At 41.4% G+C, this 17,913-nt stretch overlaps 1 protein-coding gene and 1 long non-coding RNA gene across 4 annotated transcripts in view; one reads left to right on the forward strand and one right to left on the reverse strand.

Moving 5' to 3' along the window:
• Nucleotides 1–17,913, reverse strand: part of LOC138959268 (netrin-1-like) — a 107,642-nt gene that overhangs the window by 22,093 nt on the left and 67,636 nt on the right. For 2 of the 3 annotated variants that reach the window (XM_070330674.1, XM_070330672.1), the window contains exons 3-4: nucleotides 16,182–16,370; nucleotides 2,261–2,410 (exon numbers count right to left, since the gene is read on the reverse strand). In XM_070330674.1, coding sequence (XP_070186775.1) covers nucleotides 2,261–2,410; nucleotides 16,182–16,370 — 339 coding nt within the window. Of the gene's footprint in view, nucleotides 1–2,260; nucleotides 2,411–16,181; nucleotides 16,371–16,457; nucleotides 16,647–17,913 lie in introns of all 3 variants that reach the window. The other variant, XM_070330673.1, reaches the window with a different exon arrangement.
• LOC138959269 (uncharacterized) overlaps nucleotides 3,183–17,913 on the forward strand; it is a 156,751-nt gene continuing 142,020 nt past the window's right edge. The window contains exons 1-2 of the long non-coding RNA XR_011453677.1: nucleotides 3,183–3,250; nucleotides 6,430–6,545. This is a non-coding gene — a long non-coding RNA (uncharacterized lncRNA). The remainder of the gene's footprint in view (nucleotides 3,251–6,429; nucleotides 6,546–17,913) is intronic.

Genomic DNA, 17,913 nt, shown 5'->3' on the forward strand with positions numbered 1-17,913 from the left:
TCATTCCCTCTGTTTTCTTCATCGAGTCGTCAGGTCAGTTACGTTTTAATCTCAGGGCTGGTGCTGTGTAAACCATTGTGCCTGCAGAAACTGTTGCTACTATCTCGCTAGGGGGTGAAATCTCTTTCAAATTGTAGATCTAGTCAAAGTTATCCAGTTCTCACAAGTGTCTGCTGCTTGTGTCTCTTGTTGTTTTTCTGCTAAATTGCCATTCAATACAACCCCCGTCGGTAAGACTTCAGATCCAATTTCTAGGACACATGACTGCGTACAAAAGATTGGGCATGCTTTTCTCTCTATTTTGACGATTTGCCTTTTCGCTTGTTGTGTACTCAATTCTTCATCAAATGATGTTTATGGGAAATATCTTGCTCCACTATTTTTGAAGTGACCGTCTAAAGATGGCGCCCATAAGTGATTAGTCACTTCCTGCGAGATATCACTTGGCTATGACGACTTCCTGCGATATATCAATTGATATAGGGTGCATGTTTGACCAATGGTTAGTTACAGTTTCGTCATGTGACCCGTAAAAACGCAATAATGAAATATATTGTTTCTCGAATTACCTGTGAAAAGTCCTAGTACGGAAGAGAAAGCTAAGTCGGGCCAGTGCTTAGCAAGTTTAACCGAATTAGTGTTCTGATTAAGTAGAAAAATAAGACGAACGTTTCCCAAAATGCATGGAACAAAAATTGCCTCCCTCCTACTTCTTGACAAACAAACATTCAACCAACGTCACGCGACCGCATTTTTTTTGTAAAGTACTTTGGTTAGAACAAAGACCTTTTCGGGACAAAGGGCGCATAATTACAGGTATGAAACGACTTATCAATGTCTAGGATGTAAGCCCTGATGAAAAACCTCTTGCTGTACCTCGCACGCTCTGCATTTAGCAAGAACCGTGCAAAAGGCCGCTGAATACAACAGCATACACCCAAGACCATGATCTGACTGATAGCCGTTGCATACCTTTGTCATGCGCACTTGTTTGGACACAAGTTTCCATGCGCTTGTGGTTTTAGGAGAAAAAGTTAGGTTCACAATAAATGCATGCAGTCTTTACGTTCTTTCCGACCGTCCGCTTTCTCTTGCTTCGACTTCTTGGGGTTGTTTTTTGCGTTTTTTCTCGCCTTCTTTTCACCCTGCCTCTGTCGCGTTCTATCTTTCTTATGCAACACAACACCTTTCTTGTCCGTTGTGTTCTGAACTTTCCTCGTAGCTGACAGCATTTCTGCAAAGCAATGTCAATGCCAAGGACCTGTCAAATATTTCAATGGGAGGAGAAATGAAAGAGTAAAAAGAAGGAGGAAATGGAATAAACACAAGAAAAGAAGTGACGTAAGTGTCTGTTTCATCTCATAGGTTTCCGAGATGGACTCTCATTGCGCATTATTGCAGTTGTAGAAAAATCATGTACGCAAAAACAACCACCACTAACATCTTATTTCAGATAATCTGTATCCGATAATCTCCCCTAGCCCACACACACACCCCTTCTGCTTTTTCCCACTGCCGTTAGCGTATTCAATACTAATACAAGGTTAACTGATCCCCTACCCCAATCATTTACTACAATCTTTATGGGCACAACAATTCTAGTAGTCGACAATCCAAATGTTCATTCCTGTGTTCATACGTTAACTTTACTATCAATACGCCATAGGCTAGTGCAAATGTGCTGGGAGCAGAATCGCTTTGCTTAAACTGTCGACCAGAAAGGTTTCTTTCAGGCTCAAAAAAGAGGACTTGATCCAAAAATCATGCGCTGAAACTTGGGTAGAAATCAATGAAACATTTAACACTGGTAACGACAGGTTAACAGGACATTTTAGAACCAGAGATGTTTGTAGTTGAATTAGAATTTCCTGCCTTTGATTGTAAATCGGTCAACAGTTTTAATGACAGGTGCTAGAAAAATACACCTGTTTTCTTTCTAGAACTCAGAATAATGTCGGACAGGTATACACACTAAATTTCTCGTCTTTGATTGTAAACCAGTCAATAGCAGGTGCTAGATAACTACACCTGTGATGTTTCTATCACGAATAATAATAAGGACAGGTACTTTCTGTTCTTTGATTGGAAATGATTCAAGCGTTTCAATGGCAGGTATTGTTTCTATTACTATGATTAAATATGATATGGGACAGGAACTAACTGATTTTCCTGTGTTTGATTGGTAATGTTTCAATTCATGACCACAATATGCGTATTGTTTCTATTACTGCTATTAAGAATAAAGGGCACAGGTACTCACTGATGCACGGGGCGATGGGAGACTTGCTCTGCTGGTATCCCTTGGCACAGCGGTCGCACGTGAGTCCCGTTACACCATCTTTGCACGGACACTGCCCTGTGGTCTGGTTACACATCTTGCCCAGCGCGCCCACTGGGTGACATTTGCAGGCTGCACACACACACACACACACACAGACATCAGGATGAGTTGATGGGAAATGTTTGAATACTGCAGAGATGCATGATATATTGTGATTTCAGTTTAAAAAATAATTTAGTAAGAAACACATCGACAGAAAACAAATAACCTTGATGTGGTTGACTGAGTTTTGGAGAAAATAAAATTCCGAATCACTTCTCTTAATATCTCGAGAGAAACTAACCAGAGGTACAGAAACAGACTTACGCATTCTTTGCTTGCAATAATTTATTCTCAAAATTCGTCCTTTTATGCTCAAGTGTCTAACATAGGAAGTCCTCGAACTGTCCTTCGGGTGCTCAAAATATAGAGCAAAGAAAACTATTTTTTGTTTGTTTTGACTGCCAGTTATAAAATATAACACGTCATGGAAGTCACGTATCCAAAGAATATTTCTTCCCTTTCTTCCAAAAATACCTGAACTTCTCTTTCTCAGTAGGTATGCATTGCCGCGCCTGCATGACTTCAGCGTGAAAGTAAAAACATTTTTCGAGGAAAAAACACACAGAAAGGACATATTCCAGATGATTAAACCTCATACCTTCTCAGTTGCCAACATCGCAAGTGCAACTCTGGTTGAATTATCGTTAACTGAGAATTTGATGGCTTATGACACCTTCATAAACTCACGGTAGGCGTCGCAGACGACAGAAATAGAAACTGACATGCAGGTTCACCCCGGCGCGTGCGCGCGGGCCTCTTTTTCGCCTCTTGACGACAAGGGAAGATAAGTGTGCTTGATCTCAAGGAAAGAGCGGCCATGTTTTCTTCGTCTTGAAGTTTTTTCGAAATTGGAGTTGACAGATGAAGGTTTGTGTGCACTTATCCCAATCTTTGCTGCACATGAGGCGAGGTATATAGCACTAAACTTTCCATGCCAAATTGCCTGTTGAGTCAATTGCTCTCCGCATTTAAACTGAAACATTAGATGGATGGATATGCGCGCCACCGGCTGCAGGCTGGGGAATTTCAATGAGCAGTTTCTGTCTCACAGAACGCTTTCCGTGTCAGTGTTATTAAACGCAGAGGTGGTAGACACTTTGTGTGAGTGCTAATATTGTCCTAGTTTTGAATACAGAGGCTTGGGCGTGCCAGGTAATTGTCTGTAAAAGATTATTTGTATTTGTGGATTCGTTTAATTCAGTTATTACACTGTCTGTGGTAAATGTGGAAGCGTACTTTACGAGGCGCCTCGAAGCTAAGCTTTCCAGATTGTAATGTAGAGGCGACACTAAGGAGAACATTAAACAAGTCTGCAGTCATTCCAGCTGTTAAAATACTGAGGGTAGACGATGAAGAAACAACATGATGATTGGCCCGGGTACTAATGACATTTCGAATATTGCTATTCAGGGGAATTCGGGGAATCTCATTTGATAGCCTCACACAACCTTATTTCAGCTTTTGTTACGGAAGTGTAACGATAGGGAATAAGTATTTACAAAAGCAAAGTACACGTGCTTCCGGTGTCATCACTTCAACTCGAGCAGACGGTCTTTGCACTGCCATATCATACAATCCAAGAAATGCAATTATACTTACCACTGCTTGCCAACTCTAAAGATGATTACAAATACCTAATCTGCTTATTTTCCACAGAAACATGAGATCATAATACAATTTCTGTTCCTGCACACAACAAAATCTCCAAACTAGAAATGTGTCGAGCAAAGGGACATCGCCGCTTTGCCAAGTCTCAGTGAGACTTACCTCGCTTGAAAAATAACTCTTTTTTTTGGGGGGGGGGGGGGGGGGGCACTCAAATGCAGAAACAAACTATCAACAACAGCAATAATGCAGTGTTTCGCTCTTCCTCGTTGTTAGCTTTATTACAGGTAAAAACAAAACACCTCAAACTCGACGTTGTGTTGAGTACGAATGTATTGTACGTGTTGTTGCCACAAGAGGGCAGAAGAGTGGACGCGCGAGGAAATTTCGTCTGCAATCGTCAGAAAACAATCGCATCGAAGCAAAAAGTTACATTTTGGAAATGTGTAACCCCAGAATAGCAATATAGACGCTATCGTATTTTCAGCGTAGCGATAGGGGCCGATAGTTTGACTTAGAACGCAATAGCTGGTAATATTGAAGCTACATCTCACTCTAAAAGATTTCTGCTGCATTCTAGCTAGGATTCCATTCTTACGGCTGCGGTGCGGCTCCGGCTCCGGCGACGGCAACGGCATCCGGCTCTGGCGAGAAAAACGCATCGTCGTGAACCGTTTATAACGGCGACGTCGTCCGGATATGTTCTCTTCCCGCCAATGCCGCCATGGCTCCACATTGGTCTCGTCTCATGCAAACTGTCATTTATAATGAAGAACAATTTATGTTAATATTATTAGCGTACCGCCAAATGAAAAAACGCCAAAAGAGACGACATCGCTGGTGGGTGCATGCCATTTTGGAGAAAAGACGGCAGTATGGAACCCATCACCATCTTGTTCAAGAACTGCAACTCGATGGCGAAAGGTTTCAGCAGTATTTTCGTCTCTTTGTGCTCGGAAAGGCTCTGAGAAAAACGCGGGAAAAGAGACACGCCCACAAAATACCAGACAGCGTCCGGCGACGGCAGTCCAGAAAGCCACATGGAGCTTTCTTGAAAAAACGCACGCACGCCGGGCCGTCGCCGTCGCCGTCGCCGTACCGCACCCGTGTGAATGGGGTCATCCCTTCTTTCATCAATGTTTTTCAAATTGCCGTCGCCGCTGCCGTCGCCGGAGCCGCACCGCAGCCGTAAGAATGGAATCCTAGCTTACGCGGCGGGATGAATTGTCTTTTGATACGCGGACAAACTGAATAGCACACCTGTCCTGACTCTGAGGCAAGACTTTGATATTTGTCTATGTTCTGAAGCCGAATGAGTGCCAAATCTCATGCAGTCACGATTCTACCAGAGCATAATCGCAGCAAAATGATAGCTCAGCTAAATGAAGCAGGAAGTAAGTCATATCAGGAGCTCTTCATGAGGCGTCAAGTGTGTGGGGCTATTCTCTGTGTACAGTACTGACATGCAGAGAATGAGGTCATACACGTGCATCCTGTGCGGTCGTGCATTGTTTGCTACCCTGCTCAGGACACAGGCAGTCATCTCTGCTTTGCGTCATGTCTAAAGCTGTGTGCCTTTGTCAGTCTTCATAACAGCAAAGGTGGCACATATAATGTAATATAATGACGTTTCCTTTTGCAATAATGTTGCGTTCGTTTTTTCCAACTGTTTACATTCAGTCAAGAGGGCAGATGGGACTTATTTTCCTTTTGTTTGTGTATTTTCCTATTTGTCTTTGTTTTGTACCTATTCTTCGATCGGCTGTTAGTTGATTACATTCTTCAGTGAGAAAAACAATTTTGGAAGGATTTGTGTTAAGTTTTGTTTTTGCTCGATTGAAATCTCTTCTCGATCAAAAAACGCGATTGCTCGTCTTCCCTCCCGGGCACACCCAGCCAAGCCATAAACTGAGATCGTTCGTTTGTTCGTGTCTTTCTTTCTTTCTTTCTTCTTTTCGAGTTTGCTAGGATGTTTTCTCTTGCGTTCTCACGTTGCTTTCTTAAGGACTCAAGGAACTTTGTTAAAAAAAACCGAATCAGTGAAGGTTTTATCAAATCTTCAATCGCCAGACTACTAGTCCTAGATCTCACTTTTTCTCTACCGCGCTGTTTTTTCTTATACAACTTCCTCGTAATTTAAACCTTTCTCTTTGTTGATCGTAAACATTTTTTGAAATCGTTTTTTCTTCATTCTGTCTTTGGATTGACTTTTTGCCTCAACTTCTTCGGAATGTAATGCTTTTTCTTTGTTTGATTTTTGTGTGTTTATATATAGATATATATGGATTTTTTATCATCACTACTTTGTTGTGATTTTTTGGGTCTTACTGGGCTTTCTAAAAATGTTTCCACCGAGCGGTTCTTTGGAGGGGGGGGGGGGGGATGCATTTTTCCTCACTATTTTACCTGACTGGCACGTAAAGAATCCTGTTTGCCGACAGACCAAGGTGCAGGTGTTGGATTTACGAGCGCTACCTTTCCGTATAGAGGTGCACGCCGATACCTGCTTATCTCCAGCACGGCGGGATACAGCCTGGAGTAGAAGGCTAATAGCAAGGTAAGGCACATAGAGAAGGAGACTCAGAGAGAGAGAGAGAGAGAGAGAGAGAGAGAGAGAGAGAGAGAGAGAGAGAGAGAGAGAGAGAGAGAGAGAGAGAGAGAGAGAGAGAGAGAGGAGGAAGACAAACAGAGTGAGAGAGGGGTTGAGAGACAGGGAGAGAGAAAGACAGAGAGAGAGAGACTCGGGAAAGGAGAATCGGGGGGGGGGGGGGGGGGGGGACGACTCCTGAGGGACCCTGGTACACAAGACAGTGAAGTCAATTAAACAAAGACAAAATGCCAGCTATCTCCTAATTGTGACAGGTAAATACCTGCACGTGTTGCGATAATCAGTATCTTCTCCTCGCTCATCCCTCGCGCCCCATCTATTCATTTTACAGGGATACTGCCTGCTCGTAGAAGTGTTTCATTGGATCAAAACACTGGCATAATATACCAGAAGTGTCAAATAATATTTCTGAGATGCTGGAAGTCTTGCGGTGTTCAGGTGTTTCTTCTTCTTCTTCTTTGTTCATGGGCTTAGACTCCCACGTTCACTCATGGTTTTTTTTTTAGCACGAGTGGATTTTTACGTGTATGACCGTTTTTACCCCGCCATTCAGGCAGCCATACGCCGATTTCGGGGGAGTTCAGGTGTTTGAATTGTATGCTTTTTTCTTTTATTTTTTTTAATGTTTTTAAATACAATATCATAATGATGATGGTAGGACCCGTTCTGAAGCATATGCTTAGATTATAGCCTTTTTTCGTGAGTGGGTCAAAATAGAGAATTCGGATTTAGAGGGTTTTGTACCGGACAACAGTTCATTTAGAAATGTTATTTCCTGCTGTTTCAAAATACGTTTGTTGGTCTAACTCAAAAATACGTGAGTCAATGTTTGAAAGTAAGTGTGGCAGTTTCTGAAACAATACGTCGTTTCTGTTTCGCCCTTCGCAATACGTTGGCAACACCGCTTTAATAAGGCTTTCGCCCCATTTCGTCACCCCCAATTAACCCACGCCTACACACATTTATCAATTCTACTCTCTGTGAATACTGTTTTGAATTGGCGAACGATTGGGAAGGTGTGAAGTGTTTTGAAACCTGCCTGCAATGCTTCGGTAGCAGAGCTAACGAAGGCTGGAAGCGAATAACACGTGGTTATCATGTTTACCTGCTAACATTTTGGAGTAAATGGAAACTGAAAGAACACTTCCTCCTGGAGAAACGTAATTACCTGACGGTTGACCTTTGTTTTTCTCTCTCTCTGGTTTTGTCACAACTACATTGTTTCTTTAGATAAGAACTAATCGATCCTCCACTGATGATTGATTTTACTTGGCAGTTGTCATCTCAAACTCCTTCTGCTTAGAAAAAAAGACGAAATTGTTTCAGAAGCACCATACATGCTTGAAACAACCAGTAAATTGCGTTTCAACAGCACATCATTCTGTATAATTATCTCATCCCAGGGACTAATTTCCAGGCTGAGCGTGGAAAATATTACACCGGCCACCTGCCTAACACAATCTGCGGGTGTAAATAGTCAGGAGGCCAACTACCCACGGACTATCGCGAAACCCGTCCAATTACGCTAACTGTCTAATCAAAAGCCTCGCATCGCCCAGAGCAACCGAGAGATTATTGAATCACAGACGAGTTCAGGTGGTTGCATTGCCAAGAGCAAAGTGTTGCAGTTGCTCAGACTAAACTCCAACTATTTAAAAGAAAGACAACCTGGGGGGAAAACGTTTTTCATTCACGCTCATTTATTTTCTATCGTACTTACAATTTTTAAGAAACGTTTCAATCCTTGAACTTATGTTTGAGACTTGTCTGTATTTTTTCCAAAAAACCCTGAAAAAGTATAGTAACATTATTTTAAACCACACGTTAAATGTTTGAAACAGAAGCACACGCTACTCTGTTTAAGTCCTGTTGAAATACATCTTAAATCTCACAGAATTCTACACAACCATGACGTTTACGACTATAATAATATAGAAAGACCAGAAAGGTTACTGCCACAATATGTAACCTTATCGTATGAACTTCTTAGGAGGCCACCTGCAAGGCCAGTCAGGAGACAGCCCGTTTGCTGACATCTTCTGTTGCTGTTCACAAAGGAACAGCATCGTCCATTCTGAAATGCTAAAAATCACAAATGTCTTATCAAAGACTTTGTCCACGTTGCTGTTATTGACTGTCGTTGTTTTCTCCTAGAGTAACTCAATGTTATTCTTCGTACGCCTACTTTATCCTCGTCTGGCTTGAATCTTGCCGGTCCAGTGTCATTTACCTTCGGCCAGCAACTGTGACTAAAATGACTGTCACCCACCTCAACCAGGCGTCCTACGACTAAAGCACTGAAGTCGCAGTTCGCCGCGGCTGAACGTGCAGTCCCAGAAGAGATCGAGCCCACAGGCATTGATCCCTGACTTGAAGGGTTAATTTGCTATCAGATGTGGCGGGGCGGCGGTGAGAGGGTTAATTTTCTATCCGAGGCGGCGAGAAGAGCGGACGGAAGACCAGGCGTAAACGAGGGTAGCCCGAGGGCCGGGGGTCTGTCCCGATCGACTGGTGATTAAACCTTGTTGGCCTTTTATCAGATTAACGCCTGCTGAAAGGGCTGGGGCCGATAAGACGCCGGCCCTGGGATGAGCTGTCGTCTACCGCTACAGGACTAAAACGTACTGACACGACTCTGCTCCTGCTTCGTCCCGCAAGGTGATTTGCTGTACCGTTCCTGGTCAAACAGCTACTGTGGATGCTGGCTACGTTTGCGTCTAAGTTCCCTTGGGAGAACTAGTCATTGGAGTTTTTTTTTCTCGGTCGACTGCTTTGGTTTGCAGAGCAATAAGCGGTTCCTTCCTGGAGAGGCTGCCCATGGAATCACAGGAATGCAGAAACCACAGAGGATGAGACCCAGGGACACGCATGGGATCTACCACAAGTGTCCCTTCATACTGAGATGTCCTTTCATCGCAGGGATACTTGATCAACTTGGTTCAAACAAATAAATATTCAAAACAAATATCACGAAACAATAATTAGCAAACAATTAGGGCGTAAACTCGAGCAAAAGCTGACCTTAATCAACCTGACCAATCATTTTAAACAAGCAAATGTGTGCCTTATTGGTGGGAGAGATCCCCTCATCCTAGGGGCCACACATTACAGACTCAGCTGTCATGTATTTTCAGAATGTACTAACTGTAAACGCTGGTTGTGTCAATCTCTTTTCTGACAATATTTTCTGCAAAGGATAACCGGTCGAACAACGAAAACAATATTTTGTAGTTTAAAAAAGATGCTACACCATGTTTCCTTTACTTCTAACCCGGCTTACCATAAGTTTTGCGTCTAAGCTTTGAAACTGGAACAAATCATGGCTCAAAAACAGAGTTTCTTAAAATATTTCTATGGATCGAAGGTGCTTTATTTGATAAGAGAAAGCCTTATTACATTCACACCATGATCAACTACACAACTATTCTGCGACAAAACAGTTCTCGAAGAAACCCGAAATTGGCGACAGCTGCTTGTTCTGTCGGCCGGAAACGTGGCCATGTTTTCAACAGGTGTCTTGAACGATTTACTGTAAGAGGTTAGTCTGCAACTTTCGCTCTTCCAAAGCTGTAATTTACATGCGATTGCTTTAAGTACCCTGTATTTACAATAACGTTAACCTCTCTGTACTGAAATCTAATCTGGTCGTTACTGTTCTCGAAATTGCTTAAACGATTACCTGGGATCAGTGGCCTTTTCTTAGGTAGGGAGTAAATCTTTGATCCTTGACAAATACAAGGAAACACGGCCACAAAGATGAATAAGATCAATCTTTTGGGGGATATGTTGAGTTTTCTCATTCATCTAAAAGAAGACAACATTAGTCGTTATGCTATTTTTGTCTCATGTAAAATTATATTCACCGTATCTGCACCACCTCCGAATGTTGGTGAATGTAAACAGAAGCATACGCAAGGATTCACATGGAAAAACAGATACCAGTGTGCACCTCCATCATTAGTGAAGGTCATTTTGGTAACTATATTACAGTATTTTGAAAGTTAATGCTTTCCATAATATTTATTGCGAGCAATTCTGGTGGGTTGTGTCTGCTTTTGATGCATTGGGTATGGGGCCGGGGGGGGGGGGGGGGGGGGGGGGATCGATTACGTTCAAAACGAATAACAGCTTACTAGGATTTAGAAATGTCAGCAAGAGTAGACAGGGAAAGTCGTTTTCTGTGAATGGGTTACTGAGAACCATCGGGATGTATTGTATGTCTGTCATGACGTTACCATTGCACGAGAAGAAGTAATGCAGATGCAATGGGTATGAAGAAGTGGATAACGCCACCCTGTAGTTGTTAAACAGAGCAGAAAGTGGTATCATTCTGTTTTTCCCGGTGTATTTTACAAAGATACCTTTGTTGTTTTTCTGAGGTCAAGAAATAAGAATATTGTGATCTGTCTTGAAGCCGACTTGAAAACAATCTTTTAAAACGCATTATTATTGGAATGAAGCGTCCAAACATCTGACATTTGAAATTAACTTTTGCAAAGTATTTGCGTAATTGATACAAATGAGGAACAAATCCTGACTAAGCTTTGAAGATAAAAAATCATATTCTTCAACAATCAAAGGTAAACGTTTACTTCAGTTGAATAGTCAGAATCTTACACACTAAATAAATGTTAAAACAATATTATTGAGTGTTATCAGTTTGCTCATCGAACTTCAAAACAAACAAAAATGTAACATTTATTTTGAAAAGCGTATTATCTGAGAACCACATTGCTGTCAAAATGGCTCGGGGAAAAGGAGAGAAAGATATCTTTGTGACGACATTTCGACATGCTGGATTATAAAGGAATTAATTCCCCGTAATTTTTCACACGTAGTCCCAGATATTGTGTCACGGGGATTCTAGGGTCACCATTCCCCGCATTACTTCATTTCTCCGGATGACATTTGATTCTCACGCGATGTTTACCGTTGATTTTGACGAATGGTATGACCTAGTGAGTCAGTTGCTGACTGGTTCATAGAAAGTGCGCGTAGCACACACACATTATTTATTTATCGTCCTCCCACTCTTTCTCTCCTCCATTTTTTACTCCACGTCTTCTCGGTCTATTGCACCATACGTCGGAGTCGAATATGCTTCTAACTGTAAGATTTTCGAACCATGGTTGTAGAATCCGTCAGAATCAAGAATCCCCACTCGAAGATTGTAGATACAATGTAAACTGAAGTGTTTCACTTTTGAACACACTTTTTGTAGCCAGTTGTGAACACTGGGTGAAATGCGATATGATTCTACCAGCACAAGTAGCATACATGGACCGAGATGGTAAGCACTTGATTGTGTTTACCATGTGTGCTACTTGTTCCAACCGCATTAACATAGTTCGTCACACATAGTGTTCACAACTGGTTACAAAAAGTGTGTTCAAAAGTGGAACGCTTCAGTTTACAGTGTAGGTTTAAATTAAACACCATTTTTAGGCCGCAGCTGCACAGCGCTCCCTTTCCCGCTGCAGCTGGATCGAAAGCAGCGTACATAGTCCAAGTTGGATTACAGATCTATTCAGATACAGGACACTATGTAAATCAATTTATGGCTTGGTTTTTAAATGAAAAAGATTATCTAAACTGCGAGTGCCCTTGTTGCTGTACTCTTCGAGTCTATGAGTCATGCTGATTATTAACTTCTGCCTATCACAAAAACGTTAACCGATTGGTCTTTTAGTCAATTTTTCGTTGACCATGGTTTTCAAAAGCTCTGTTTTGTTTTGTTTGCTTGTTTAACTTACTCAAGATAGATTTGTCTTATTAGTGCCGAAAGCTCGTTTCAATGATGAAACAAATCTTAAGTTGAGGTGGTGGACTCTGACTTACCAGCTCGTGTAGTTTCATTGTCTTCAAAGGCCATTCGAATTCCAAGTATATCCAGTGTGAAATCTTATAATATTTAATTTAATTCTCTTGAAGTGTACTTCAAGTTTGAAGTGCGCCGGCGATCCTGGGTTTGCTGGAAACTTGAAAATGTTCCTCACTTTTGTCCTCACCTAGTTGTATCATGGTGGGTGGTCCAATCCGTGAATCCAAAGGAAAGTCGTTGTTCTAACAGACTGTTCGTCTTGCAAGCTTCAAAATGCCCCAGAAGCATATTTTCATTTCACAGTTCACCGCGATTCAAATATTGTTATAAGTCTCGACAGGCACTTGAGGAATATGCCCAAAATGTGACCACAGAAGGAAGGTCATTGTCATTCTCAATAAAAGCAGCTGTATGGCTTTTGAGTGGGTAATCTACAGGTGTGTTTCTGAGTGGCAGGGATTTAAAACTGTGTAAAGTGTCAAGTCATTTGATGCTTCACACTGATGATTGTGAAGCTCAGGCGTCACTCTTTACAGTTTATCACGTGCTTTTGTAGTAGTAACCGCCGCTGTCACAACATGGCCGTAATACCACAGTGCTGCTAAAAGTGGTCATTCTTTCCGGAAGCTTCTATGTTGCGCAAACACACGACCTTAGTCGTAGACTGTTGAATATTATCGTCGTTGTGACAGGTTCATGTTACACCAACAACATGCCAGACGTCACGCCTGCGTACAAAGTCCATGATTCCCCTCACTTTTAGATATTTTTTTTGCCAGTACACCGACCTTAGGCAATGAAAAAAAAACAAGGCGCTAATCGCAGGATTTGTTTTATCACACACCATCTAAAAACTACGTGTTGTGTTACGGCTTTCGCAGGTCCACTCCAACATCTATAACCTTCGGATTTTTATGGCCATTAACAGAAGCGGGACTGAGATGAAGTTGGCAAAAGAAGGAAAAAAGAATGGACCAGGGGTATGAAATCTTCAGGCATAACCTAGACGGCTGTGGCGACAAGATGCTTTAATAGCTTGGTGGGCGGGAAAGTGAATACAACACTTTACTTGTGCCCAAACATGGGGAAGGTTGTGAGGCTTTTGTTGCCGTTTCCTTTGGCGCCCCTTTCTACTGTTCCATGCTTGCTGGAGCGTCGCTGCTATTCGATACTTTACTAGTATTGTAGACCGGAGACGCAAAAGGAAGGAAACACTGTTTTCACTGTTTGGCTCACAGTGTTTTTTCGGTAAACTATTGTCGCTGGTACCCTGAATCTAAAAAGTAATTAGCCTTTTGTTTATGTTGCTCGTACTCTTTGGCTAAACATCGTTCCTTTGTTTTTAGCTCAGTAATATTTTGTCCAATCAATCATGCAGCTGCAATATGGGCATAAGTATGCGCAGTCGAAAGCAAATGCAAGTCTTGTACGTGCATGCGTGGTCTGAAAAGATCTTGCAGTCTGGCATTATGTATACGCACGATCTTAACCATTCGCAAATTCTGCAGAAATGCATGGGAATTATTCGTGGAATCGGTAGCTCCCCAGTAACATTCTGATAAACTCACAGACCTTTCAAAGAAAACGCCGTTTAAGCCTGATTCACTATTGTTTTGGTCTTGATTGTGAAAGAAAAAAAGTAAGTTAACATTGGAACATCTGTAACCCAGTCAACCACATTTACGAACATTTTCTATAAACATTCATTTTACTTACCTTTGGACGGCATTGGCTGTGCACTTTCATGTCATATTTATCAAATGTGTGCCATGAACAAAATTAAGAGGTAAAAACGTTGCATTCATAGAAAGGAAAATAAAATAAAATCAGAGATAACGTAACAATGCATGTACAGATTAAGACTCTCAAACATTATACGATAGACAAACTGGTAATATTAACAGCAAAGCCAATAAAAACAACACACACACACACACACACAAACACACACACATACACGCGCGCGCGCATACACACGCATACACACACACACACACACGCACGCACGCACACACACACACACACACACACACACACACACACACAAATTGACATGGAAAAGTAGCTGGTTGCAAAGCAATCAGAATAAAGCCTTGCGAAAGAAATGAAAATGAAACCCACACATGCAAAAAAACCAAAAAAACAAAGAAAATGAACCAAAGCAAATACACATTGATCTAAACCATGAACCCGTATATTCAAACATGTCTACGCTATATAAATTAAAATGATTCCCATACGCACGGTATGTGTACGTTTTGTTTTCCCGTTCACACAATATACATTGCAAATTTTGTTTCCCCAAGCACACACTATGTGCAAATTGAATTTCCACAGGGCAATATGCAATACTTGCAAAGTCGGCTTCCCATGCGCACAGAGAGTGCAAAAACTGCCGTTCATGACCTCATGTAAATGTTGTTTTTGATGCGAAGATGATAACTATGAGCTGTCCCGTGCGCACATTTCCATTGAATGTTGTCTCTCAATCATTCTTAGAACCCACCCAGGCCAATACCAAGGTTTCTACTATCTGCAGAGCCGAAAGCTTATATATATATCAGCAAAATGAGTCGTCTATATAAGTTCTAAGAAGCCACCACTATACCCCATGGCTGTCAACAGCGATGGTGATGATCTCTACAAGCACATCTACAACGCCAACAACATCACCACAGCTCCACACTGAGAGGAAAGATACCAGAGATTACGTCTGGACAAAACTGGTAATGAGCTGAGCTGAGCTTCAGGCATATATTCATGATCTGATTTTTTAGATTTTTTTTAATGATTTCTGACTTCTGAAGAGATCATTGGGCTAGGCACATGATAACTGACTTCTGATTTTGCCTTTAGACGACTGCATCTTTTTAACTGTTAGGACACCATCACATTTTACAACCACTGATTTCGTCTGAACAAACCATGGGTTGAGCTGAACTACGGACACTCATGGTCAGACGTGTATCTGATTATACCCGTGCACCAGAAAAGGGACACAAGCGTCTGGCATCTTTTTTTCTCATGACTTGTCAGAACCGTTCGTATCAGAGAAATCGGATGATAGCTGGACATTAATGGTCATTATATTAACGTTCTTCTTCCCAAGGAATGCAGTTAGCTCAAGGGGTTAATACTGATACTGAGTTGAAGTAAAGACACCCAAACAAAGGTCCAAGGTTATACCTTATTTCTGGCACACGGGGCACTCATGATTTGTCTTTCTGTTTCTAGCACATTGAACATTGCAAGAGATCAGTGAATTAAGATGAACAAAAGACTATCATGATTCGTCTGTTTTCTAAAATAAAGGTGATATCTAGAGAGATCAATGACCTGAGCTGAATGAGGGATTCTCATAACTGATCAATTATTTTTTCTAACAACGGATGCCTTTACAAGATGTCAATCAGCTGCAGAACTGAACAGTGGACACTCACGATTGCTTGGCCTTTTAACTCACGCGCGACTTAAAACACTTCTGGAGATCAGTTATACATGAGCTGAACCTAAAATACTACGCATCGGCTCTTTTTGATTCTTCCTAATGACAATACAGACAAATGTCAATAACAAACGTTCCAACAACCTACCTTTCTTGTTTTTTGATTCTGAATTTTGGAACGTTGGCAGTCTCTTTGTTTTTGGATTTATTTCTTCCTAATGACAGATAGCTGAACAGATGTGAATTCAGTGTGGAAGAAGAGGATGTTGGATGGTGGTCACAGGGTATGGTATAGACAAGCCAGGCAGGCAGTATATACCTTTGCAGGCCCTGCGATCAGTGATGCGTTTGTTGCTGTCCCGATAGTATCCCTCCTTGCAATAGTGGCAGTGCCGCCCTGCTGTGTTGTGCTTACAGCTCAGACATACCCCTCCGCTGCGGAACCCGGACAGTTGGTACAACTCCCTATTGAACCGGCAGCGCCGAGCATGCAAATTACAATTGCAAGCTGCAAGAACAGAAAAAGGAAAACAAAACGCGCTAAACAAAAAGAAACCAAACAAAAAAGCATACATGGTTTCATACAACATCCTACCTTTACAAGCTTTTCTGTGGGTGATATCTTTGGATTTGTCCCTATAGAATCCCTCTTTGCAGTAGTTGCAGTTTCTCCCGGCTGTGTTATGGCGACAATTGCGGCAGACTCCCCCGCTCTTGTAGCCAGAGAGCTGGTATAGCTCCATATTGAAGCGACACTTGCTAGCGTGCAGGTTGCAATTGCACGCTGAAATCAGTGGGAAAGTCAGAAACTGGATTGGATTTGGGCATTTTTGTTGTTGCAACTGCACGCTGAAATATCAGTGGGAACGCCAGAAACCAGGTAGGATTTTTTCCTGGGCAAACTTTCGTTTCCTTTACATGGATTTTTTCTGTCTCCCAAAAAAAAAGACACTTACGGGACACTTAAAATTCAAAATTATAGCAAAATTACCAAAGTATTAGAAAGCGAACTTCATGGGTTACAAAGGATCTTGCAGTACATTTTAAAATTCAAACAATATGTTAAAATACAAATGATGCTGTCTTTACTTTTACTACAGATGACTACTGTTGAAATCGTTAATGTGAAAATGAACATTGAGGTAAAGACACAAACATGAAAAAGACGACCTGAAAAGGGAAGGCATTTATAGTATACATGCATGTACATCATGATCAGACATCCTATACTTTTACCATATCAAGATACTAAAATCAGTGATAAAAACTCAGGAACACATGAATAGGATAATCTAATGTACTCCTCAGAATACCGGAGACAAGAACATTCTTGATGAAAATACCGAAATAGTTTAATCTGATTTATGAAATAGAAAGAGGCCTATTGCCCTAGCGTATGCTTGGCACATTCATTTCACTACTATTGAATGGGAATTTGCTACATGAGAAGGTCTACATTAGACGGCGATTGTATTGAGAATTTTAGATATGAAACACGAAAATAAGGGACTTATAAAAAAAAAATTCATTAGCACACACTACAGATAAATCATATAGCGTCACCTCTGTCTTATTTATCTTTAATATTACAGCAACCGTTCGTATGCTGTTGCTGTAAACGAGTCTTTTGAACTTGTTCACAACAGTTAACTATTGTTAATCGTATGACATTAAATACTCCAGAAACCGCAAGCGTTGGCTAAAAACTGCTATGTATAATTGTATCTTGATAGTGACACCGCAAAAAATTATAACACTACCTTAGCATGCTTTTAATGTAGTATTCTGTTTCAGACCCCCTTGAAGAAGTCTTACGCAGCTCCTTATGCAACCAAACACCAATACTAAAAACTCGAAGGTGTTTCAATTGCGCATGTTTTCCTGTCTGCGTGAATGCACAAGGATCCTATCATAAACGATAACCCTTTAGACCTTACCACCTTCAACAATCATCATATACATTTAGGTTGCAAGAAAATGGATGTAAGTGCATTTAAATGAAGACGTCCTTTGCATTCTTACGTCGTCTTGCTCGACGTTATTAACTCAGT

The sequence above is a fragment of the Littorina saxatilis genome, linkage group LG2 (assembly GCF_037325665.1).
Source record: "Littorina saxatilis isolate snail1 linkage group LG2, US_GU_Lsax_2.0, whole genome shotgun sequence".
Classification (NCBI taxonomy): Eukaryota; Metazoa; Mollusca; class Gastropoda; order Littorinimorpha; family Littorinidae; genus Littorina; species Littorina saxatilis.